Genomic DNA, 26,471 nt, shown 5'->3' on the forward strand with positions numbered 1-26,471 from the left:
TGGCACCGAGTGCGCGCTGTGATCTTGTAGATCTGCTATTTTTTTTTAATCGTGATTTCTTTTGCAAGTCTTTGAATATATCTTTTTAAAAGCCAACATTTGTAACTCAAATATTTGCCTCTGGGGGGTCCCTGGAACAACATATTTTGAGATGGGGGTCCGTGGGCAAATACATATCATTATGGGGGTTCTTGACATGAAAAAGTTTGAAAACCACTGACATAGAAACATAGGGTTAAAAAAGAAGAAGAAAAAAAAAAAAAGGATTTAGGAGACACTTATAGAATCGGGTAAAAAATATTCAAAGACTTGCACAAATGTTCATGCTTTTTTCAAAAAAAGCTTGTAGATCTGCTATTTTTTTAATAGTTAAAGCATAAAATAACGTGTAATAATGGGTTAACCTTATCATGCGTTCATGGGGACGACTTTGATCCCGTGTGCGTTGATGTAGGTGTGGAGGACGTTGACCCTCTTCTCTATGACGTCGATGAGCTTGTCGATGCCCCGCCTCCCTCCCTGGCTCTCCCAGTAGACCTGGTCCATGAACAGAGACTGGAGGAGTCTCTCCCTCAGCTTCCTGGTCCTCAACACACCCACCGCCTGCTCCGGAAGCCTGGAGAGACATGGAGAGAGATCAGTGGTGTAAAGCCAAGCAGTGGTTCTCAACCTGTGGGTAGGGACCCCCAGGGGGGTCCCCAAATTATTTTGGGGGGTCCCCAGATGTTTAGCTTAATGTGCAACACTGTTTTCTCACTCAACAGTAAACAAACCAACATAAAGTTTAAGTGTATATGCACATTTCTAAAGTGACAATTTAAGTACTTTTTAATACCTCTAAAATGACATTAAAAATACAAAAGGATAGAGAGCAAAGGACAGTGTGAAAGAGACAACAAAGTAACAAAGAGAGGAGAAAGACAGCAGTTTATCAGTGTCTTCCTAGTCTCACATTCCTGGAAATGTCCACCTAACTATACGTCTTGTCACATACCGGTATCAATTCGATGCGGTTTCAAGAACAGCGTCGAGAAAGGCCATGACAAACCTACGCCTACAGCTTTAAAGACAAATCATAAAACCTTCCCAATATGAAGGACCGTCCAAAAGGTTTTGGTTTGATTCTGCAATGCAGAAGCAGAATGAGCAATGAAGGCTGTTTGTCTCTAGTTGAACAAAGGGTACGGAAACTGGCTTGCAGGTCTATTGATTTCCTATCTATACCTTCAAAGATTCCTTCAGATTTCATACTTTATTGTCCCCAGAGGGAAATGCTTTCCATAGCACTGTACAAAGCAAACAACAATACATACAACAGCACACAATAACAACAGACAGTATAATGACAGACAGCTGAACACACTCAGACATGTTGCGAGGCATATTGTTTAAGTCGGCTATGGCGGCAGCCTGCAGGTATCAGGTATGCAAAGCAAGCCCTAGTCCAGCGAGATTGGGAGTGGGGAGAGCAATTATCCTGCCAGAAGTGGTGTTGGTAATGGGTATGTGTGGGTTTGGTCTCAAAAGTAGTCTTAAAAAGACAAAAAAGTGGTCGCACACACAGTAGCCAAAGTGCCAATATTTATTTTAGGACACAGAGCTCAGAAAAAACAACGTTTCGGCAACAAACTGCCTTCCTCAGGGTATATGTGTGGGTTTGGTCCAGCAAGTTAGTAACAAATAACATGTTAAAGAAGCAGGTGGAGCTGAATAATGCTCTGGTAGAGCTTCAAGGCATTATGGCACACGTGTTTGAGCTGACTTTAGATCCGATTTGATTTGGAATGAGCTTGAGAGATCAAATTTTTGCCTTTGTCTTTTTAGAAACCTGATTTTGACAAAACTATTTTTTTCAGTGTATAACATCTCCACTAGACCTGAGCGTTTTATTTTTCCTATCAGGCAGCTACAACTCCCTTCACAAACATCTGGCTGTCAGTCAGTCGTTAGACACATCCAACACACTTTCATTCCATTCATCTAAAGTCCAACTTTTGTCCTTTAACCTTCGTTAACCCCGTCATGCTTGTTAACCCATTTAGGCTTAGAATTATTTAATGCTTTAACTATTGAAAAATAGCAGATATAAAAGCTCACAGCGTGGCACCGAGTGCGCGCATCTCTACATCTCAAAAGGTTTTTCACTAATGGCAACAAGAATCCCTCATTGATGACATCCAGGTGGACGACATAGTGTAATGCACGTAGTGTAAAGAAACCTGATATCAGACCAACTCTGAACAGCAGATGAGCTTGGGCTGTGTGTGATGGGAGATCAGAGGAACTCTGGTAAGAGGAGATGGGACAACTGTCCCTGCCAGGCACATCAGAGCCTGCCCCGACCGCCCCGCAATGGTCCCCGCAGTGAGACTGACAGATAGATTTATTGATCACAAGACAGATGAAATGTCAAGCATTTCCCCAAGGCATGGAGAGAGACAGACACATACAGTACAGTAGTATACCTCTCTACTACACACTAAAGGGGAATCTGTGATGGCCCCGAGCTCCTTCATGATATGCCTTTTTTTTTCATTTTGTACTATTTAATCTGTACTCAGATCAATGTTTGGTTTTACTTACTTCTGCACAGGCCTCATAGAATGTGTACCAGAGAATCAATTTTAAAATATTGTTAATTGTCTTACATGTTTTCAGCGACATAATACATATCAATGTCATATAATAATGCGCCTGGCCTGCTAAGTCAAAACTCACTTTAACATTTTGATTCTGGGTTCTCACAAATTAAAAATGTCTGAACCTTATACAGAAGCATGTTTCTGATTCTGCACTTGCATAATGGCTTCATAATTTATGGGTGAAAAAAATACGCTGAAAATAGCCAATCCGCAAGTTCACAATGGCTTCAATTCAGTGGTTTAAACTTCTCACACTCTTCCAACTCACTCTCTGATTCCCTCTAGGATCCTGAAGTCCAGATTGTCCTCGTTCCGGTCAAAGAAGCCCTTGTTGTCGGTGAAGACCAGGTGCCTGGGGTCATGGGCCCTGTGGATGATGTTGGCCAGTGGCACGCGGTCCCTGTCCACACACTCAGCATGGTGGCCCGTCTCCACACACAGGTCCTCCTGGCGGGGCCTGAAGCCACAACAGCTCCGGTCCAGACGGTTATAGATCTAAACAAGGGACGTGCAGAGAATGTTAGAGAGGCAGGTTCTGACATTTCTAAAAAGGTCTTTTGGTGAAAAAATTGAAAATAGCAGACCTCCAAGCTCACAAAGCGTCGCACTGTGAAGCGTTATGAGCTTGGAGGTCGACTATTTCAGGTACTTGTTACCACACTAAACTAAGCATAATCCAGTAAATACTGGAGATGTGGCGTACAGCATGGATTTCTACACAGAGAGGGCAATTCAACATATGATGCTGCATTCAAGTTCAAGAGAGTTTGGACAAGGCAATTCTCTTGAACACTGCCTTCAGGTATGGCATGGAAAGGGGGCATTTGCAATTATTTCACCATAGTGAAAACTGCAGTCATGGTCTGGAGAGGAAACTTTTTACAGACGAGTAAAAGGGCCTTTGATGTCTATGTGTGCACATGCCTGATCTAATAAAGTTACATTTCAGGTGTCTTTGTTGGATGGTACAGTACGATGGTTGAATAAAACATAGCCCTGGGTCTGGGATTGAATCCAAGGTGTACACAGTAACATGCTCTGATGCTCTGTGCTAATTTAAATTAACAGTTTAAGGTCCATGTGGGTAAATTGGAATAGGATTTGGAAGTCTTGCGAGACGAGATTTCGAACGCGAGTGAACTGTTTTACGGCAGAATCTCGACAATGACGTAAGCCTGCAGTAACTTCTGCATGTTAGCTTATCAGTGTGTTTATAAACAGCAGAGAAGTACCGAAAATTGGCAGATAAAATAACAACAATAAAAGGCTGAGGGTCGTCCTTTGTTCTAAACGTTACATCTTCGTCCCCAGTAATGTACCTGCAGCAAGAAGTCAAAGACAGCCACTTTGCTCCATTCATAGTGGTGAACGGTGGAGCAGCCAGAGTCCAATTTAGGCATGATGTTTTTATGCCAACATCTCTGTTTCAGAGAGCTTTGGTACTCCTTCCAGGTTAAAACCACAGTTGATCTGGCCGCCACAAGTGCTCCTGGGTAGAGAGATGGATCCCATGACACCACAGCACACGGCTGGCCATCTAAAGACAGAAAGATTACACAGTTATTTATTAGTGTGGTTGCTGTATTCGGTCAGAGAATTTTTGGCCAGCAAAGTGAACCTCCTGTCTTTTGTCAACTTTTTGAGTGATCTGGGTGGTAAGGCTGCACAACAGAAAACAGCTTTTGGTCATGCTTCGCACACTGTTGTCATTAAACAGTCAACAATAATCGATTCAGCAATACACCGCAATTCAGTTCAATTCAATTCAATGCAGCAACTTGACATAATCGATAATCGAAGCCTAAATATAATGATATATAAGTATAATATAATTATAATGCTGTATAATATTGTGTAATATAAATCTAAATAAAATATGTTGTTCAGTATATCTGACTGCTTGTCATTTGCCAGGAAGGCTGCTCTTGGAGCTCGCCCTCTCTCAGTAATATACGGTAGAAAAATGTGATGCATCGCAATGCATCGTAAAATCAAAGTGTGTCAGCCATGACTGAGGGGGCAGGTGCTCAAATCCCAGAAAAGCGGAGCGCCCACACCGATTTTTGGGGTGGTCTTTTTGTGGGGGTAAGTTCTGCCATTTCACACCAGAAATGTCTTATGCTAATGGAGCAAGATGTCCCACAAAAAAATGTGTGTGTGTGTGTGTGTGTGCCCAATCACCCAAAGCCCCCCCTCTGCATGTGCCTGCTGTGTGTTGTCACTGCTGTTACATCCTACAGTACTGGCTCACCTGCCAGTGAGGAGCTAGCCTGATTTCAGACTCGGCTGGAGCCAGGCTAGTGAGGAGCCCCCACCTGGAGGACATACTGTAGCTGTGGACCAGAGCTAGAGACATAGAGCCTTTGTCATACTCCTCCCGCCCAACACTCCCTGCTGACAGGTACCGCCTCAGCCTGTAGGAGTATTGTATGTGCAGTGACAAATATCTATCTATCTATCTATGGACAGCTCAGTGATCAAGCTCGGTTCAACAACATGCAGCATCAGCAACACTACAGAAAGACAATACGTCAAGGTTGAATTAAGTATAGATAAAAAAAAATCACAAGATGAACCTGAATATTAATTTATGAAAAAGTTAAAAGGAAGGACCAAACCAGACATGCCATCACATTGAAACGACTATATGAGTGAATAACATCGCTTGCAACTCATAATGTTTGGTCATAGTAGGCCTATACTGTACCGTGTATCAAACCGAACCTCCTGCTCACAGCTGGCAGGGTTCTGTTCAGGCCGAGCACCCGGTCCAGGTGGAAAGCGAACACCTCGCTGGTGTCCACGGGTCCCTTTATGATCCCACACTGTTCCCGGCACACTTTGCCAACACCTCTGTGTTTCTGGTGGGTCGGTGAAACGTTTGTGTCGCTTTCAAACAACAAGAAAGGTGGAGAGCCCTCGTACGAGACCTCTTTGATGCGCAAAACCTTGGCATCGGCGAGGAAGCGCATGAGGCGCACGTCGTCCGCGCTGAACCACGGCGGTGCCTTCTGACTGTACGTTCTTATAGAACTAACGTAACGTTGTGACTGATCGTCTCTGCTGTGCGACTTATCCGTTACGTGCAACAATCTGTAATCAATGTCTCTGGTCTCTTTCCGAGGCGTTTTGGATCCCATTCCCAACGCGCGCGTTTGCGCGCCATCCCTCCTCTCCAAAGTGTTCGCTTTGTTTTGCGTAAAAGCGTCATTGTCCGTTCTGTTCCTTCTTAATTTCCTCCTCGGTTTGGGTTTGACTGTTCCCCGGATCACAGCCGGTTTGAGACGCTTAGACGACTTGAGTGTGATATACACCACGTTGGACTGCAATGTCGGGACTGCGATGTCATTACCAGCGTTCCCAGTTCCACCAACCAGTGGATCACCTGACCGCGCTGCGGTTATACCCAGATACAGCTTATTATAGACGTCGTTTAATCTGCGGCTCCTGTGGTCCTTGTCAACCCGTCTGTATCCGACCTGTGAAACCACAAATAACAGGTAGACGAAACAAACCCCGGCGATGATCACGTTCCTTTTCGACGGAGGACACCTTCGAAAGCAGCCGCCGACCGGTCCGAGGAGAGACCAACAACATGTCCAGTGAAAGAGAGACTTCTTCTCCATTACCTACAACTTCACCAGGTTATTGTTAACATGGTCATCATCATCAGATCAGAGCGGATCTCAACTTGCGCCAAAGGCAGACCGGGGAGGAGCGCGCAACTTCCGAAACCCATCTCCTTTCTCCTCTCCTACTGCAGACTTTCTGCCTTCTGGAAAATAAAAGTAGCTGTGCTACGATCCGTGGTGTAGTCAAAGAGAAGAGATTGAGAGTGTGCGATGGGCAGGAGGAGAGAGTACGGTGGATTTGGTTTGGTCTATTCCTTAAAAGAACATTTCCACAGCCAGTGCATCACAGTCGCAGACGCACTGTTACCAGTGCACGTGCCATCAAGGCATCATGTGACTCGGCAATTCCCAGATATTTTTGAGTCAATGGAACTGAACTGAATTGATAATCTTCTCTTTAACTTCGGGATGTTCCTCTTCTGCTATGGCATTGGCATGTTTTTCTTCCAGTCAGCTGAACGTGTTTGGTTTAGGCTAATATTGATGATGTAATGAAGAGAACCGCATGGGCAAAGAACCCAGCCAAGACCCAGCCAAGATTTTCAAGCGTCAGGCGACATCTGCTGGTTGATTTAATCACTGCCATTTTGTTTAGAAATTGTGTAGTTGCTAGTTTATAATATAAACTGGTGTTTGATCGTGTTGATATTTATTGATCACCTACGTTTAGAATGAATGGTGAGCAGTGAGCAGGAAGGAGATGGATGCATCCATCCAGGGATAGTCTCGCGTGGCCAGACGGTTGCCTCCGCGATTTGGTCAAATGCTCCCAGCATTCGGAGATTGTGGAATAGTTGTCTGGCTACTAATCCAGGGACATTAAATAACAGGAAACAGTGAAGCATTTTTCCTGCTGTTGAAGGAAGTCCTGATTACAGACTGAAGTCCAGCAGGACCAAACAGGACATCCTGAGCCACGAAATACATCAACCTGTTCTACCCATTATAACTATGGTTCTACCGTGGCCTGGCACAGCTAAACAATCCACCCATGTTAAAACATGGTGGGGATGAAGATATACTGCAGTTAGTTCGCTGCATTAGTAGGCTATAGTCTGGGCTGGCTATGCCAGGCTTTTTAGTTTATTTTTTTATTAATGAAATTAATAAGAAAAATCATTGCGTTTTTTATTCATGAAAATCTTTGCTTTTTGGGGAATGTTTTTGAAAACTGTTGTGAAATAATAATAAAATCCATTGAAATCCATTCCAAAACCTTTTAGTAACTACTTTCAAACAAATTCACAAATTCACAATTATAACACCAGACAGGCTACAGACCTTCACCCTCCTTTTTATCACACTAGTCAAGGTCAATTTTCCCTAAAATACAGAGGTACTACCCTGTGGGACAAGTAGACTATAGGGTAGGTCAACTCTCATCATTGAATGTAGCCTATATAAGAATACATTGAGGGTTGTACTGGTTAACCAATAATCTTGTTATGGATTTTTAGATATTGATTTGATTTATTTTTTCTTTTCTATCAGGTTTTAATTATTTTTGTATGTATGTAGCCTATATGTATGTATCTTTATATGTATGTATTATGTGTGTTGTATGCATATAAGTATGTGTATAACAAATAACATGTATTTGCAATACATGTTATTTCATCTGTTTGTTGTATAGGTAGAGGCCTCATATAAGCCCTTTGGGCTTCTTGCCTCCTCCTAGCACTTTAATTATTTTCTATTTCTGTGGAATATTTTTTGTATTGTTTTTAAAATGTGCTGAATAAAATCAAATAAAATCAAATAATACAAATTAAGGGACCCACAAAAATGTGTCCGCGACCCACACATGGTCCCCGACCCACTGTTTGGGAAAACAGTGAGCACTGAGCAGCAAGACCATTGACGAATAATTGGTGTCAGCTGTGCTCAGTAGGCTAACGTCCTCGGGTCCGTTTGCCAATAAGTTTTTTTCACCCTCCTAACAGAAAACACCAAACAAATGTTCCTAACAAAATGTCATCCTCGTCTTCCCCTTTTAATTGTTGTGCTCTTATCAACGGTGAGCCGCTGCAGACCAGAACATGTTGCTGGTCAAGGTGCGTAACTGCGTTTTGGTCTATCTGTGAGCCTGATAGAATAGGCGCTCTATTGTTGTGCAATGTGCATTCAAGTTGCAGCTCATATTTTGGTAGGTTACTGTAGGATATCATTGTATGGTAGAGTGGGCACCTATCTAAAATTTGCTTTTTTGTCCAAAATGTAAAAAATATACATTTGATAGTAGGCTGCCTACTATTTGCATCGGTGCACACTCTTCCTCAGTGCACACTGTCTTTACTTGTATCTATCAATGTATTCGCTATGCAGTGGTGGGAAAAAACTGCAATGTAGAAATACTATTACAAGTAAAAGTCCGGAATTCAACATTTACTTGAGTAAAATTAACAAACGTATTGGCATCAAAATGTAGCCTACTAAAGTGCCAAAAGTAGACTAATACTAGGCCTAGCATAGGCCTACTCATTATGCCAAATGTCCTATTTCAACTTTTCAGATGTATAGAAATCTCTTGAAAATAGCAGATCTACAAACTCACATTGCATCAAATCAAGATTCATTGAGAGCTTGTAGATCGGCTATGCCCAAAATGTATAGGCTACTATGCCCAAAATGTATAGGCTTGAAGTGGTTGATGTATGTTTTATAATAATGATAAAAGCCTACCAAATATCTAGAAGGCTCTAAAGTTGTCAAATGTAGTGTAATAATATTTCTCTCTGAGATGTAAAGGAGTAGGAGTGAAAGTAGTGAAAACTGGAAGACTTCAAATAATACATAAATATAGTAAAAGTAGTAAATACCTCAATGTTACTTGAGTAGCCTATAATGTACTTCGTTACTTTACATCTCTGTATTTTCATATGTTGTTACTGTAGGATCATTGTAAAAACAAATTTATACATTTCAAAAGGAGAAAAAAAGAAATGTACATTTTGCATTGAGGTGCCCACTCTTCTTGGCTTGTATCCTATCAATGTATTCCCTATTAGGCCTATATTGAACATCTTACTCATATTTGGGTCAATGCTAATATAGTCTGTTTTTACTTTGTGTGTTTTTCCCAGATGTTCAGATCTTCAATTTCACCTTTATTTATTCAAACGAGACCAATATGACCGATTTCGCTTATGGTTTCGCTGCCAATGTGGTTGCGGTGCTCCTGTATGGAAGCAACTTGGTGCCCATTAAAAGGATAGACACAGGAGATGGTAGGTAGCCTATAGCAGGCTTTTTTTAAACTCTGGGCACCCCTGTAAATAACCTTTTCATAACGGCACCCCTGAATTGCACTGTAACGTTTTTGAATCTTACATCCTATTATGCAATGTAAATATGCACATCTTTCCACCTGAGATACGGTAGGTTATGTCATGGAGAAATATCAGTTTCCATCAGAACTGACTGAAAATAAATGTATGTTTGACGTTTAACCACTTGAACCCCTTCGTGCCTATTCTGGGGGAAGGTTCACCAAAAATAGCCTATCTACAAGCTCGTAGAGCTTGTTGTGAGCTTGTAGATCGGCTATTTCTGTCGAAGAGAGTTGGCCGTAGATGGAAAAAGAACGAAGTAAAGTGCAAATGAATATTGATGAATTCCAAATGTTATGAAATTATTCTGTGGTATATCCCTGGACAGGCAACACGAAACCCTGGCCTATTTAGGCTATTGCTCAACCCAATGAGGCCTACAACAAATTACAATTCTTGTTAAACTCATATTGCATCCAGATTTAAAGGTGGACTGTTGTTTTGGTGTATGTATGTGTGTGTGAGTTCTGCTGTCGTCCTGCTGTCTGTAGGAATGTTCTTCCAGTGGATCAACTGTGCAGCCATTTGGTTCCTCGCCAAGTTTGGAGATGTGATGCTTCAATCACCCAAGTTCCAACCTATTGCCATGCTGGGAGGGGTCATCTGGGCTACAGGTACAGTAGGATATCTGTTTCTGGACTATTAATATAAAAACCACACTAATGTGAAGTGAGCGGTGCTATTTTAGAGTTAATTTCATGAATTAACTATTAATTTCTCCATTGACTATTTGACTTTCATTAAAAATTGTACTTTTCCCAAATATGGAGATGACTGACATGATCATAGATGTCAACATCATAGACCAAATGAGACTGACACAGTATGTCCATATATGGGCATTCCAAGATATGGGCTTAATATTGATGACATCAGTGATCTCCATATATGGGCATGAAAGGGACAACTTGCGCCTTGAAAGGGACAACTTGCTTCTTGTGCAAGTAGTCAATACATCGCCAACACTGTCGAGTATGATTAAACGATGAAGTACACTGAGCTGTGTTCTGTGTATGAATGGTGCTACAAATGTATTATCAAAATATCCTTAATGATGTTTGTTAACAGGTAACATTACAGTCGTACCCATCGTGAAATCCATTGGTCTTGCACTTGGGATTTTGATGTGGGGGTCAAGCAGCTTGTTAATGGGCTGGGCAAGTTCAAGGTGAGTGACTTTGGTTGTTTAAAATTAGCCAGAGAGAATTGTTAATCGCTGCATTTGATCAAAAATATTTGTTCAATATTGATTTTGTATTGTTTTATTCCCTTTTTGTTCCTGTAATTTTTATATTGCTGTAAAGCACCGGTTTGAAACATGTTTATAAAGTTATTTTTATTAATATTCTAAAGTCCATTTCAGATTTGGGTGGTTTGGGATCACAGCTCAGCATGTATCCCGGCCACTACTGAACTATTGTGGGGCTGGTTTATGTCTGCTCAGGTGAGAGAAAATCACTAAGTGGACTTAACATTATTACTGCTCTACAGTGTTTGAAGGACAGCTGTTTTTGTCTGTCTGTTACAGTGGGCTCATCTTTTTCTTTGTAAAAACAAATGTGGAGACTCATCACAGCTCTGAATTGACTCCCCTGCTTGTTGATCGAGTAAGTGATATTGATGCAGTATATTGGTATTTACTACACCTTTTCATCACCACTGGACTGGAAACGGTCAGACTGTTGAAACCAGGTGCAGGACACAAACATTACTGGGTGTGAGCGCAGTTAGGGCGCAAAACCGCATTGACTGAAACAAGCACACTAGAGCTACTGTAGAGCAGCGAGCTACAGTACATCTACACGTGACCTCAAGTACAATTCCATGTCAAAACTACTAGAAGGATGCATTTCAGATATGCTGTAAAGAGTGCTTTGTTCTGCCCACTAGTTGGGTGAACGTAACTTGGCAGCTACCACAGCACAAGCAGCTGAGATGAACTGAGCAGCTACAACAAGAGAATGTAACTTGACAGCAACGCCTAATCTCAGCTGTCTGACGGTAACATGGGGGTTATGGGGTCACATGGATCTTGAATAGTTTCCCTGATGGCATAGTTGTGAGTGGGGAGCGTGACAGTCTGGAGGTAAAGGTTGAGATAAGGGACCTTCTCTGACAATTGATTTCCTTTCTGTACTTTACGAGTGTTGATCAGAGCTTCTGTACATTGACGCTAGTGTAGTTGGTTTTTATGAACAATAAAGTCATTCTTCCATCATTCTGCAGCGAATAATCGCAGGGGTTTATGGCACACATTCCTCAGAGTTCTGGATCGACAAGATGGCACCCAAAACACGGCGTTTTACGTGAGTAGTCAGACTTAACAAATCCATATTATCCACTGAACAAATATAATCAACTGTTCTATGAAAAGGTTGTTGAATTATTATTTGTTTGGAATTATTAATCAGTCAGACTCACACACGGCTATGTCCTTCATAACATAATCATGTATTCTCAGTCTTATTTTATTAACTTAAATATTAATCAGCTCCATTGTCATTGATACTAACTTACCTGAATAATGGGGTCAATGTTGTCAAGTTAGACCTTTCAAATGAATCCATGCTTTGCATTATCTATCTATAAATGCGAGAAGTCTCTGCGTGTGTGTCTGTCTGTCTGTGTGTCTGTAATCCGCGTATCTCGAGAACCGTTCGTCCCACCGGCTTCAGATTCGGCACGCGCGTTCCCCGCCGCGGCACGGAGTGCAGTGCCGGGCCTCGACCCGACCCGACGCGCGGTTTTCCGAAACCGGCTCGAAACGTTCGGAATATCCTTATGCGGAGCTGATTGTTGACATCAGGCTGTTCCGGAGGAAATCGGCGCAAGCGCTGACTCATTGTGACATCACTCATAAAAGGCTCTGACATCACGTACGCCACATGAGTCAACAAAAAATCTCTGAATATCTCCATATATAGCATATATGGGCATAAAATGGACGCAGAATCACAAAGATCTCCATATACGGGCATAAAGGTACACAGACAGACGGATACAGAGATCTCACGTTCCCGAGTTGGCCAGGTCGCCGACTAGACGCTGGGCCGCCCGAAGGGCGGCATCACGTACGCCACATGAGTCAACATAAAATCTCTGAATATCTCCATATATAGCATATATGGGCATAAAATGGACGCAGAATCACAAAGATCTCCATATACGGGCATAAAGGGACACAGACAGACGGATACAGAGATCTCCATAAATGGGCATAAAATGGACGCAAATGGCATATATGGGCATAAAATTTACGCAGAATCACAAAGATCTCCATATACGGGCATAAAGGGACACAGACAGACAGATACAGAGATCTCCATATATGGGCATGAAATGGACGCAAATAGACAGATATCTCCATATATGGGCATATATGGGCATAAAATGGACCCAGAACTATATCTGCAGTGATCTCCATATATGGACATAAAATGGACGCTGACAGACAGACAGACAGATAACAGATATCTCCATATATGGGCATAAATGGACACAGGCAAACAGATGGTCAAAACGGGTCCTATGACAACAGGTATAATGGGGTTTGCATTAAAGGGCGGGGCATTCATTCCCCATTTACATCGTTCCCGAGTTGGCCAGGTCGCCGACTAGACGCTGGGCCGCCCGCTTCTAGTAACTCAAACAAAAGAAAAACCTTGTGTTGGACTATCTACTAGTTTCAAGTCTCCAATAAATTACTCAAACTACAGTACTACTTTGGATTATTGTTGTTGGTAATGTCAACTGGCTATAATCATGTCAGATTATGTGCCTTAAGATCTATGGTGGTCTTAAGTTATTTTGATAAAACATAATGACTGGAAACCACCCCATCCACTCACCATCACGCAGGATGTAAGTCTTGTATGCTGTCTGTCCAACAGAGGCTGTCTTTTGGCTGTAGGTTCTGGTCTGCTGTACGGATCTTCGTACGTTCCCATCCTCTACATAAAGAGTCATTCTTGTTGCCATGACAGCATGTTCCATGGGGCCAGTATGAAGGGTAAGACAGTTGTCAGGCTGCCATCATCAACACATGAAAATACATCTTGTCCCGCAAAACACATTCGTAAGGAAGCATAAATTGGACTCAACACTAAATGGAGAGAGAGATTAAACATTTAGGGAAAGTTGGATGAGATTCTTCTGTTTGATTTCGTGAGATTACATTTCTACTGTGGTGTTGGTAGCAGGGGTGCTCAAACTTTTTCATGGGAAGGACCCCTAAAATTATATATACCGGTATTACCATCTCAAAATATTTAGTTCCAGGGACCCCCCAGAAGCAACATTTGAGTTACAAATGTTCGCTTAAAAAAATACATATATTTAAAGATTTGCACACATTTTCATGACTTTTCAAAAATAGCATATCTACAAGCTCGCAGCGCGCTGTGAGCTTGTATATCTGCTATTTTTCAATAACTAAAGTATAAAATAATTCCGGGCCCCTCCACCTTGGGCCCTAGTAACCCAGTCCCACTTCCCCCCCTTGTGACACCACTAGTTGGTACCAAAATGACTGTTTCACAATAAGAGTTGTCTTTAAGCTCTGCACCTTGGCCTAGAAGAAGAGTCATGTAGCAGTGCGTGATGTGAGTCACAGAGTGAGAACAGTACAATGGACAGCACTTTAAAAAATGCAAATTATCAAAACCTGGGATTCTGGTTGATTAGCCCAGCAAGAAATTCTGTTCATTCATTGTACGCATGTTTTATAAGCAATACACATTAAATGCTTTGCAGACAGGCAGCCTCTGAACTCGAGGTCCCCTGATCAATCATTTCGATCCTTGAAATTGTTTGGGTCTGAATTAGGCTGGTAATTAATACATTGGTAATTAATACATATTGAGACAGTTTTGGCCCCACACTCCTCCCCACCTCCTGCTCAGCAGGCCTGCCCACCCCTCCCCAACCCTCTCCCAGCTCCTCCTGCCTCCTTCTCAGGCCTGCACACCCCTCCCCAATCCCCACTCAGCACAGCAGTAGCAGTAGGTCCCGATTGTGATGTCACAATCGGACCTAAAATCAGACAGCCCATTCTGAGACCTGCTTACAGTACATAGCCCATAAACTGAGAAAGGGACAATGGTCAGAAATAGGACTTTGTGAGGATAGAACGTGCTGGTGGGACACCAAAAAAATACATAGAAATTGGAAAAATGTACATTCAACATATGTCCCCCACGTCCCGTGATAATGAATGCTTGAGTGAGAGAGAGAGAAAACAAATGAGAAAGCAGTTTGTTAACCTCTCATGCTTAAATTCCGAAGTTTGGATGCTCATATTCTGAACTTGCCAGTTCTACGATTAAGAACACCTCTGTTTTAGTTTAGACTGGCCTAAACATTTCTGCATGTGTACATGTTTTTCTTTCAATTGTCTCTGCACAGACATAGATTATGTTTATGCCCAGTGTTGTGGGATCTTCTTGGCCAGCACCCTGTACTTCCTAATCTACTGCGCTGCTATGAAGAACAGGCCCAGGCTGTACCCCACAGCCGTCCTTCCAAGTAAGTCACTAGCTAATGCTTTTTATCTTCTACAAGATTCCACAAAAACGAATGATGACAGAATGGTTTATCAAGGTGTTTCTTAATGGCTTGAAATGCTATCTTGCAGTTGTAGTCTTCAGTTAGCTAGCTACAGATGAATCCATGTGCCGAAAGGGATGTAATGGATTTAGTTTAGGCCAAATAACACAGTCAGTACAGTATGTTGTGTTGAAGCACAGTAAAATTTTTAGTAGCTACGCAACATTCTGATGGCACCCGAACACTGACCTGTGTTGATGTGGTCCTATACTGTGAATAAGACATCAACTTCATTTTTATTCAAATGGTGAACTTGTTACACAAAGTAATGAGGACACAAAGGAATGGTGAATAAGAAAGGATGATTCTCTCGAGCAGAGTTGGTGCCGTCAATGTCGACAATAATGGTACACACCTGAGTAATCCACCATTTTACATACAGGCTGACTACAATTTAAAAATGTGAAGTCAAAAGGTTGAGTGTCTTGACAGGTTTCTGGCTGCTTGAACGTCCCATGGCCCTCAGCTATGAAAAGAGTTGTGAATTTTAGAGGCTGCCTCAGGCATAATTAATCTGTGATGAAGTTATATAAAATATTAATTTCCAGGCAGCATTTATCTAGTAATGCAGTAAAAATGGCACATGCAGTATTTTGCGTCTGTGTGTGTGTGTGAGAGAGAGAGAGAACGCTATTAAAAACTCTGCTGATGTCAAACTTTCCTTTGCCAGGCTTCGTGTCAGGCCTTATGTGGGCATTGGCCACCTACTGTTGGTTTCTGGCCAACAACTACCTGAGTTCTGTTATTACCTTCCCTATAGTAACAGCTGTGAGTACACCCTAATGTCTGTCACATGTATACTGTACCATATCTTTTAAAATGTTGGCTTCAATGCAAGAAAATTGATCTTTTTCTCAGTGGAATGAATTGGTAATTAGTTAATCTGACAGTTAAAGGAGCTATAGTCAACTTTTTCATTGTAGGTGTACATCCTAGTCTACAGACTAGGATGTAAACAAAGTACGGGCCCTGTAAATGTAAACAAAGGGCCAAAATGATTATTTTATCATTATTTTACGCTTTTTGTGGTCATTTTTTAATTGAAACACATATATGAAGCTTATTTTTTTATAAAATATTTTCGAAACATTATTTTTATTTTAGCATCCGTTTTTCAAGAAAAAGTTGACTATAGCTCCTTTAAAATGATCAGTTCTACAAGATAATCAATACTTAGATGTGGGTACCGTCATAAAATGATCTTGATTGTTTTCAACAACTCATTTATATAACGTATGGAAACACAGAACTATTACAGTACTGTATGTAGCTATTCATTCAAAGCAATCAATCGTTCATCACTACAACGATTCCATTCCATGGCCAACAGTAGAAGACTGGTTGTACTGGGTGACTCCCAGATGTGAATGTATGTGTGGCGCTTTCCCATAAGTATCTTATGTTTCTCTCTGCAGGGCTATGGTCTGGTTGCGGCATTGTGGGGGTCCCTGGTGTTCAGAGAGATTAAGGTAAATGTCACATCACCAAATGTCATGTCCTATGAGTGTGCTCTATGCTTACTGGATTAGTCCTGTTAGAGATAAGAGTAGGCTATATGAGCAGGTTATTTTGAAGCTGCTTCTCTGACAGTGAGATGAAGACTGATTAGTTGCTCACATGAACCTATGTTGTCTGAACAGCAAACAAATCCATCAGATTAATTCAGTTCAGGCGTGTAAATCAGATTAATTCAGACTTGTAAATCACTTAATTTCTCCATTGGCCTAATTTGAATAACTTTCAAGAAATGTGGTTGGTCAAACCTATTGAAACGCAAAACAAGTGTATTACACTCCTATAGTATCCATTAACAACAGGTAACAGGTAGAAAACGTTAAGCAATTCAATAAATGGTTAAAATGTTGTAAACATGTAAACTTTCTGCAGGGTATAGGAAACTGTTGCATCTTCTTCCTGGCTTCCCTGGTGGTCCTTGCCGGCTCTCTCCTGACTGCCATCTCTAAACTCTAGTTGACATTGAACCACCACTAGGTGGCAATACTACACAGGAATGTCCCTCATGATGCCATGGCATCCCTCTGTAGCTGGAGGAATGAGTGTATCATCCATCCTGTTAATTATTTCTCAGTTGAGTTTGTGTCACTTGATTGATTCTCTTCTGCTTCTGGGGACGGAAACACATTTAAATCCTTCACATCATGTGCTTGCAGTTGCAGGCCATCTGTGTTGAAAGGATATTGACTTGTGTATTTTGCCTTGGGATTAAAATGAATGTTTGAAAGTACTGTTGATTATTATTGATTTATTTTACTTTGCATTAACATTTTCTCCAGTCTTGCTATCCCAGTGTGATTAACTGTATGATTCAATTCAATGTGACTTTCTACAGAACTCTGAGTAGGAGGACAAGCATCATTTAGACAAATGATAGCGGTGTACAAACCCCCAAACCACGTCATGAACAAGGTTTCATCAATCTCTTGGCTAACCACTTACAAGCTGCCCTAAATCCACAAGTTTCCTGTGTCCCATGAGCTCTTGCGTGAAAGTTGGGCATCACTTCCTGTTCCTTCCTAAAGACGGTTCTCACAAAACTGAAAAGTGATGACTCATCACTAAACCATAGTTTTGTGGGGCTGTCTTTAGCCCAAGGAATGTTTTTTCGTGCAAAACAAATGCTTGCAATTAGGGGTGTGTAACGATATAGTAACTGAATCAAAAAGTCGATTTTAATTTGCAATGATCTACTATATCGATATGCAAAAGCATATATTGTACCGTTTTGCAGTGTAGATAATCAGTATTGAATTGTTTTGCAGTGCAAATAATTGATTTTATGGAAACGAAAAGTATTTGTTCGTTGTATTTATCATTGAATCGAATCATACATCGTCATGAATTAACCAATATCGTCCATGTATCGTCAACCATGTATCATGATGCGTATCGTATCGTTGTTAAAATGTATCGTTACACCCCTACTTGCAATGGATTCAGAATCATGAAAAAACCCTAGTTTGACCCCTCACATGCTACTTAAAGCAGATTTATTTTTTGTATTCTTTTCCTGTATAATAAAGTTAATGGGACCTGAACTTTCAGCAGCTTTTTCAATATGTTCCACAACTCGGATTTCTTAGGACTTAAATGTGTTGTTACTAACACATTTATGAAACAAAAGAGTTGAAAGTGTTTGTTTCTTTTGAGATTAACCCCTTATAATCTATAAAATACTAAAGTGGAGGGATGTGAAAAGCACATAGGCTTCTGGGTTGATTGGGTTCAAGTAGAACATGAGATGAGGTGTTTTGCATTTTGCACACAGTTCAGTTTACGTTATAACATGCAAATATGAGAATACAATTCCAAGAGCAATCAATACTGTCTGCAATTGTAGTCTGACGGGGTTCACAGGCCTGTTGTGAATCATCTACATGCAGTTAACAGTCATGCATACAAATCTTTAGGACATTTACCAGAAAAACAACAGTTGTAATTTGTTTAGCTATATCACATTTGAGGTGCTTGAAGGTATTTATACTGTATGCTGGCTTGTGTAGCGATCAGAAAAGACATACAGTAGTCTCTCTCCTATGCCGCCTCTAACCTCGCGTCACCAGGCTTTCTCGGAGGAAATCCTGGTATTCCTTTACAACGGGCCGTTTGATCCGGTCTAGGCGGAAACCACAAGCAGAAGAAGCGGCGTCGTTTTGTTTTGGTTCCCTCCTTTTGTTTCCCCAATCCCCATTAAAAGGCTTGAGTAGCCTAGTGTAGTCTTGCCAGTCGCTACGAGTAGGACTAAAAGATGAATATACTAAACAAAATTTCTAAAAGCAAAACTACGCCACATCAAGGGGTTTATTAGATGGGGCCTAAAAGTATGTCCTTGAGCGCAGGCAAATTATTTTGGGTTAAAACTGAATCCGGTTTGATCTTTCCGGCCAAATTGTAGTCCTTTGAGGACTACAACATGACGTAGAGTGGTTTCCGCTCCCGAGCGGATCAAACCCTGAAAAGTGAAGGGATCGCAGTCTATGCCACCTCTGCTCGTAGTCTCCACCCACTATTACGGCAGACAACTGACACCTGTGTTATTGAGAGCTGTATAAAGGCAGCAGTAAAAGTAGCTCTGGTCAGGTCAGGCGGCTGGCTAAAAGACTAGACCAGGATTTCTCTACCCCTATGAGGGCTCAACTTCAGTCAAAATAAACGAAACTACTTCGCTACTCACCTAACCAAAGGTAGTTTTGCGTCTATTCTCTGTAGTGGGAAACCTCTCAGCACCCCACCCACTCTGTAAAATACATTATTTTTGTCATGAAATAAAACGCATCCAACTCGACCGCCGCTTATTTCCGGCTTGTGTCTGCAGTGGCTCGCTTCCGGCTCGAGGTGGGTGCATTTTATTTCATGACAAAAATAATGTATTTTACAGAGTGGGTGGGGTGCTGAGAAGTTTCCCACCACAGAGAATAGACGCAAAACTACCTTTGGTTAGGTGAGTGAGTAGCGAAGTAGTTTAGTTTATTCTGACTGAAGTTGAGCCCTCGTTGGGGTAGAGAAATCCTGGTCTAGTCTTTAAGCCAGCTGCCTGTCAGAGCGTCTGGACCAGAGCTACAGTAAAATCAGCCTGAGCGAGCGTCTCCATTGACTTGTCTCCATGGCTACTGTCAAAGCTTGCCTATTGGGCTGGAGCTTTGGCTTTAAGCAGTTACCAGTGCAGGTATGTTTGTTTTTTTTGGCGTTATTACCATGTATCATGGGCATTGTGAACCTTAGTTGTCTCAGCCAGGCCATTTTGCACCCTATCCGCCCTTCCGTCCTTCTGACCAGCTAATCTTTGGCACTGTTGCCAGGTCACTGCGAAACTGTGGACAGACACTCCCTGGATGCCAGAGCAGAACCTCTGCCCAACATTTTTCAGCTCTGCCTGTTATAGCGCCACAATGAGACAGATTTTTGCAAAACATTTTTTATATATTACTTCTACAGATTCTGTCCAAAAATCACGCAAATTGGTACACAGTATCTCTATAGTCATGTGATCAAGACAGCTCTGTCCATATGATCAGGTTTCATATTCCAGCCTAATTGGCAGACAATGGCTTCCAAAGTTTGCAGGACTGGTCTGTTTTGAACAAAATGCCTCAAATCATGAACGCAGTGTGTGATTTCCATGACATTTTGCACACACATTTCCACTAGACTGAGGAGGTCCAGCAGGTCGACTTTTGCAATACACAGTTTTGGAACAACATTTCTCAACAGTATAGTACTTGTGTGACTTTATTGTCAAGGTTTGGTGCGCTACTCCTCCCAAAGTGTTGGCGGCACACACACAAGCCATATGTCAAATGGACTGGCCAGACTAGCAATAGAATACAACAGAACTTCAGAAGATAAAATGAAGCATGGATTGGCACAAACATTCAGTGAAGGCAGTTCAGAACTTCAAATCGCATATTGGGACATGGTCTGAAAATGAATTTAATTCTTGGGATTAGCTTTGGCTTTAACCCCTGTGAACTCCAGATTGTTCTTAATGCTCCACATAAGTGTGCCTGAAAGCTATCTAATTCAACACTCAACCTTGACAAACTTTCACTAACTGTACAAATATTGTTCAGAAAGTCTCTCTCCGAGCGAGTGGTATTCGCAGTACAGTCATTCCAATTCCAGTCGGGCACAGTGTCATTTAAAAGCCTCAACCAGAATGGCAACTCGATCCTCAATCACAAATGAAGACACTGACCTTGCCCAGCCCAACAAGCTTGGAACCTTGAAAGCATTGATGGAAATGTCAAAGTATAAACCAGTGTTAGCCTAGGTGTAGTCTGACCTTTGGTCACTACCACCTATTCACTGACTTCTTGGTTGCTTGGATACATTGTAGAATGTTGGGATCCCATCATTCCATAATGTCTTACATCCTTTCAAGTCTGTCAGTGCTGTCCAGTAAAGCAGTACCCTCAATCTCAAGTCTGCCCATGGATTTTATGATGGGAATATTACTTGTGAACAACAAACATCAATAGGAACAAATCACACACAGAACGCAGCTCAATGCGCATTAAAGGTAGTTTTTAATACTTAAAATACGAAAATACATCATTTTGAACCGCTCCTACTGTACATCTGGCTTTGTCCGTTTGTCCTGCGTCTGTTTCTACGCCCAGGGCCACTTTGGCATAATGTGGCCTCTGTCCTCAAGAGAGTAAAGTACCATGCATAATAGTACAGGAATACACAAGAAACGGAGGGGGAGAGAGATTTGGTCCGTTTGATTTACTTTAACTCTGCTCTATGACAGCCATTCTAAAACTATGTGTCCCAATAAAGACATAGCCTACATTTTATCAAGAAACAAGAAACACTCACGCACGCATGCACGCACGTGCACACACACACACACTCACACCGCCTTTCCTCCAACAGCGAAACGGGTGCACTACTGACAGTGCAGTGCAGCAACAACACAGACAGCCGTTCAGCTGACAGTGTGCAGAAGGTTCAAGTGGTCTGGGTCAGTATTCCCTCCTGTAGCTGTAGAAAGACAGTCTGTCCTCCTAACTGGAAGTTGTGTTGGTTCTGAAAGTAAATCTGACAGTGTCTCTTGCTGTCAGTGAGCCGAGTCAGAATAACAGCCTGTCTGTTTCCTGGTTTCTCTCAGATTAGCTGGCAAGGGGTGGAACTATGATACCACTGAACTATTGCAAGGTTCTCTCACACACACACACACACACACACACACACACACACACACACACACACACACACACACACACAGCACAGTCCAGCCTGAACTGATAACATTTGACCTAATTGCTCTGAGTCCCCTCTCAAAGACAAATACCGGTACATATGATTTTGCGGCGGCCACAAGAAAAAGTTTGAGCACCACTAATATGGCATCATCAAGACTGTACTTTTTTTTTTAAATCGGCCTCAGGTCTAAATGGGTTCAAACTGAGATTTTATTGAAACCAACCTTTGGAAACTATCGTCGTCTTCAGTGAACCAATGTTCAAAAGGTATGAGCCGTGTGGGTGATCAGTACTGGGGAAGCTACGTACTTTCAAAATGAATTGTATGGCATATTACTCATTGCACAAGAAATTCCTCTGAGTCATATTTAGGTGATGCAACTTAACTCAAATCAGATTGGTTTTTTTAATCTCAGAATATGTGAAAGATTATGAATAAGGCGATGGAGAATAGTATGGTTAAAATGTCTCTGGTTTGTCATGAGGTGTATGTCTTCCTACCCTCAGCTTCCTGTCACTCACCACACTAAGAAGACTCGCTCACACACCAACATAAGAAAGTGACACAGAGGTTTGGCAGAGGTTTGGCAGATACAAAAATATTCTTTAATGAGCCACAGTGAAATAAAGTCAAAAATATAAAGTGCCACCAAAAAGGGTGTAAGATACAGTAGATATTTCGGTTACAAAAAGCATCCTCAGTCATGTCCTATTTGTAGGGACAAGATAGTCAGAGGATCATTCGTTTTACAGGGCTCAGATCACACAGATAGAGAGACAACGTACTGTAGAATAATATACAATCTAATGTTAAAGAACATCACAATGGTTGGTTACTAGAAAACAGCACAATGCAAACACACTAAAACAAAATAATTACCCAAAGAAAATTATGAATTCATTTTAATAATTGAATTAATTTAAATGCTTGTGAGATGTATCCAATGTGGCGATTCTATATTTTACGAATAAACTGAGTAGAAGTACAACAGTAAAAGTATCATATTATTAGTCTGATATATTTATGGTAAAGTACCCAGACTCCCCAACATTATTACCTATTACAGGTCCATTTTGGTTCCACCATGTACACTCTTCAAAATGAATACAGTAGAGACATTTAAATCACGTTATTTATGGATCATAGGGTCTATTTGGTTCCATTTTACACTCATAGTTAAATTAACACTTGGTTTTACTGTGTTGATCAGTGGTTCTCACACATCTATGGGAGGGCAGCATGCATGTTTATTTGAATGATCAATCGATTGTGTTGAGGCTTTGATCAGCAGAACTAACGTACAGCACTGGCAGGTCAGCAGTTACACTGATGATCTTCCATGGTAATATCCTCAGAATACCACCAGGGGCAGTCCAAAGGAATGGATAGAGTGTTTCTGTGAACGTGTGTTTGTAGGTGTGTAGGTGTGTGTTGGTATCGGGGTCAGAGAAGGACAGCTCTCCTCTGTTCCAGTCCAGCTGGACTCTGATCCTCTGAGGTTTCTGCTTCACTGAGAGATGGGTGAATGATTCTGATGAGCGTGTTGTGTATTTACCATTTTCAAACTCTATTCTCCAGAACTGACCCCTTTCTTTTCCCTTCCTCTTATGGGACTCTGCTAAGACACCTACATTCCAGCATGTATTGCCTCCAACCTCAACATCCCATTTGCAATCTGAGTTAAAGCCCTCAGAACCCAGGACATATCCATAGTGGTCAAACCTCTCTGGGTTGTCAGGAAGCGGCAGTTTCTCTCCACGTCTCACACTGGTCAGATCATCAGACAGGATGTATGCTGCGTAGGCAGTGTTGGGGTCCAGAATGACAGGAGTGTAGGAGACGATGGCCGTCATACTGACCCAGACTCTGAAGATCAGGTTACTCAGGTGTTTGGGCTGATCTATTAGTGCTTCTGAGACCGGCTGTGGGTCCTGCAGTGTGAGCTGGACTCTTTGCACTGTGGTCTTGTAGTTCTGCAGGAATGAGGTGTGGTCAGCTCTCAGCTCCTCCTCTATGGCTCTGATTGTGTCTGAAAGAGTTGAGATGTTTCTGTTCAAACCCTCAATCTTCTCCTTCATCATCTGACTCTTCTGCTGCTCTTCCTCCCTCAGTGCAGCAATCCTATAATCCTCTTGCTCATGTAGAAACTGACGCATCTTCTTAAATTGTTCCTTAATCTGAATCTCTGTGACCTTGGTCTGGAGCTGAATGCATTCTGCTGTTTGATCATAGTTTGTTTTACATTCATTAAACAGCTCCAGTTTCTTCTGTAAAGGCTTCAGTGATTTCTGGATTTCTTTCTTGTGATCCAGTGAAGCTTCATCGATGGGTCTGAATCTGTGGTCAGTGTGTTTTTCAGAATCTCGACACACGAGACACACTGGCTGTTGACATTTCATACAGAAGAGTTTGAGTTCCTCAGCATGCAGACTGCATTTCTGATGTCTCTCCTGTTTGAAGGCCTCACGCACGTTCTTCAGAGCAGATAAAAAACCTCTTGTTTTTCTAGGACTAGGAGGATCCGCTGAATGTCTCTCCTGTATGAAGGCCTCACACACGTTCTTCAGAGCCAGGTTTCTGGGAGGATCTGCAGAATGTCTCTCCTTACAAAGTGGACATTCCTTTATTTTCTTCTCTCTCCACCATTCCTGAAGACAGGCTTTACAGAAGCTGTGGCTACAGGATAGGAGAACAGGATCTTTAAAGATGTCAAAACACACAGGACAGGAATAATCCACTTCAGGGCGAGACGCCTTGGAAGCCATCAGGTCTCGGTGTGAAGCTACACACTGTTCAAGCCAGGAAATCAGCCTGTCAGAAGTGGTAACACTTCCTCTTCTAGTTCCCTGAAGTTGACTTTCACTTTGAATCCTGGTTCTTCTTCTTAAAGTCCGGTCAGCAGAAGATTCCAGTGGTCTGGGCCAGTATTCCTGTAGGAAGACAGACTGTCCTCCCTCACTGGACTTGTTTTGAAGGTGAATCTGAATACAGTCTGTGTGTTGTCAGTGAGCAGAGTCAGAATAACAGCCGGTTGCTGGTTTCTCTCAGATTAGTCTGGCAAGGGGTGGAGTTATGATTTTACTGAATTATGGAAAGGTCAATTTGAGGTGTCCATATACTGTATTAGTGTAGTCATGTCCATGTAGAGGGAAGGGTGTGGTGTGGTGTTGTGTTGTGTGGTCTGTGCGTACCAAAGCGAGGGGGAGGGGGACAGCCCATGTGCCGGTTGAGCATGTCATTTCAGAAAGGCATAGGGTGTGGCAAAAAATAACTTACCACAGCCCCAAAATAGTGAAAATAGCGGCGCATTGAGAGCTTGTAGATAACTAGTTTCACTGTTTGTGCGAGGGCGAAAAGAGAAAATGTTTCAAAGTGTGTACACCTATAATGACATTGCCAAAATAGGGATGCCACGATGAAAGCGGTTAATAAATGAATGGTAAAAATAATAAAACGTTTCTCTAAATTATAACACGTGTCACAGGTAGATGGGCAGTCATGCGATGAAATCGGATGAATCTGCTAAAACAGAGTTGGGGACCATATGCATGAAATAACTGAATTTAACTCATTGACTGCCAGAATTAAAATTCTTCTGGGCCCCATCAAAAAATGAAGACAGCTATTCCTTGTCTTCCCATGCAGTGCCTTTTCCCTCTAAAAGATGAAAAATTTAGTAGGGGCCCGTGAGCTGACTAACAGTAGAGAATGTTGTTTTGTTCTGGTGAGATACTGTATACTCAAACCACGCAATTGCTTGGAGCCCTGATTTTTCATGCTCAAATATATATATTTTAATACATACTGTACATAGGTAATTGGGGTGTGGACTGGGGATTACACTGGTGTGTGAGATAATCAGAGTCAGAATGCAGAAAGACGCACAAGGCGGTGGATGTCCCCGACGGCAACGCTTTGCAGATTACAGAGACCTTTCCTGGGGTGGGGGAAGGTCTCTGTAATCCGCAAAGTGTGGTTGTCATTTCCGTGTATCATTTATGATTTTATCACCACCCACGAAGGCTCTGGCAGGAAATGCAAGTTCCCTGTTGGTATTTCCACTGGCACTGCACTCGCAACTTGCTTAGTGCAGAAGGTGGAGAGAGACAGAGTGAGGGAGAGAGAGAGATGTCTCTTTACATTGTCACATAAATTATATATTTTGTATATAATTGGGGTAAAAAAGTATTACGTTGGTATGTCACTTGTAGCTGTGTTCCCAAAGGGTAGCAAGTGGAAGAGTTTGTGCAGAGGGGGGAATGTTACACCAGGGAGAACATTAAAAAAAATGTGTATATAGGACATTTTGTTACCTGCATCTAGACTGAAAAAGGATAGGCAGAGGTAAGACTAAGAAGAATATAATCAAATGAGAATATAATAAATAGATTCCCGACACAAGGCATCTACACATGGTCTGACTGAGTTTACGTGAATAAATACGATTTTTTTTTAAGTACAAACTATCACCAGTGAATGCATTCATTTAATTGAATATTACAGTAGGCTACAGACTGAGTTATCAGTTATCCTTATCC

At 41.8% G+C, this 26,471-nt stretch overlaps 3 protein-coding genes across 3 annotated transcripts; 1 reads left to right on the forward strand and 2 right to left on the reverse strand.

The window, feature by feature from the left end:
- Positions 1-408: 408 nt before the first annotated feature.
- Positions 409-6,268, reverse strand: gask1b (golgi associated kinase 1B; the record flags this gene model as incomplete). Its single annotated transcript, XM_080746713.1, has 4 exons — positions 409-616; positions 2,911-3,137; positions 3,962-4,179; positions 5,350-6,268. 4 exons carry the CDS (start codon positions 6,266-6,268, stop codon positions 409-411), a joined length of 1,572 nt encoding a protein of 523 aa, XP_080602839.1.
- A 511-nt stretch (positions 6,269-6,779) lies between these two features.
- On the forward strand, positions 6,780-17,178 carry tmem144b (transmembrane protein 144b; the record flags this gene model as incomplete). Its single annotated transcript, XM_080746714.1, has 12 exons — positions 6,780-6,822; positions 9,358-9,501; positions 10,095-10,217; positions 10,672-10,771; positions 10,967-11,047; positions 11,132-11,210; positions 11,830-11,909; positions 13,494-13,612; positions 15,007-15,126; positions 15,878-15,975; positions 16,623-16,676; positions 17,095-17,178. 12 exons carry the CDS (start codon positions 6,780-6,782, stop codon positions 17,176-17,178), a joined length of 1,125 nt encoding a protein of 374 aa, XP_080602840.1.
- Positions 17,179-23,192: 6,014 nt separating this feature from the next.
- Positions 23,193-26,252, reverse strand: LOC308302462 (nuclear factor 7, ovary-like; the record flags this gene model as incomplete). Its single annotated transcript, XM_080746717.1, has 2 exons — positions 23,193-24,407; positions 26,247-26,252. 2 exons carry the CDS (start codon positions 26,250-26,252, stop codon positions 23,193-23,195), a joined length of 1,221 nt encoding a protein of 406 aa, XP_080602843.1.
- Positions 26,253-26,471: the final 219 nt, after the last annotated feature.

The sequence above is a fragment of the Nannobrachium achirus genome (assembly GCF_963921795.1).
Source record: "Nannobrachium achirus genome assembly, chromosome: 17".
In the NCBI taxonomy this organism is placed as follows: Eukaryota; Metazoa; Chordata; class Actinopteri; order Myctophiformes; family Myctophidae; genus Nannobrachium; species Nannobrachium achirus.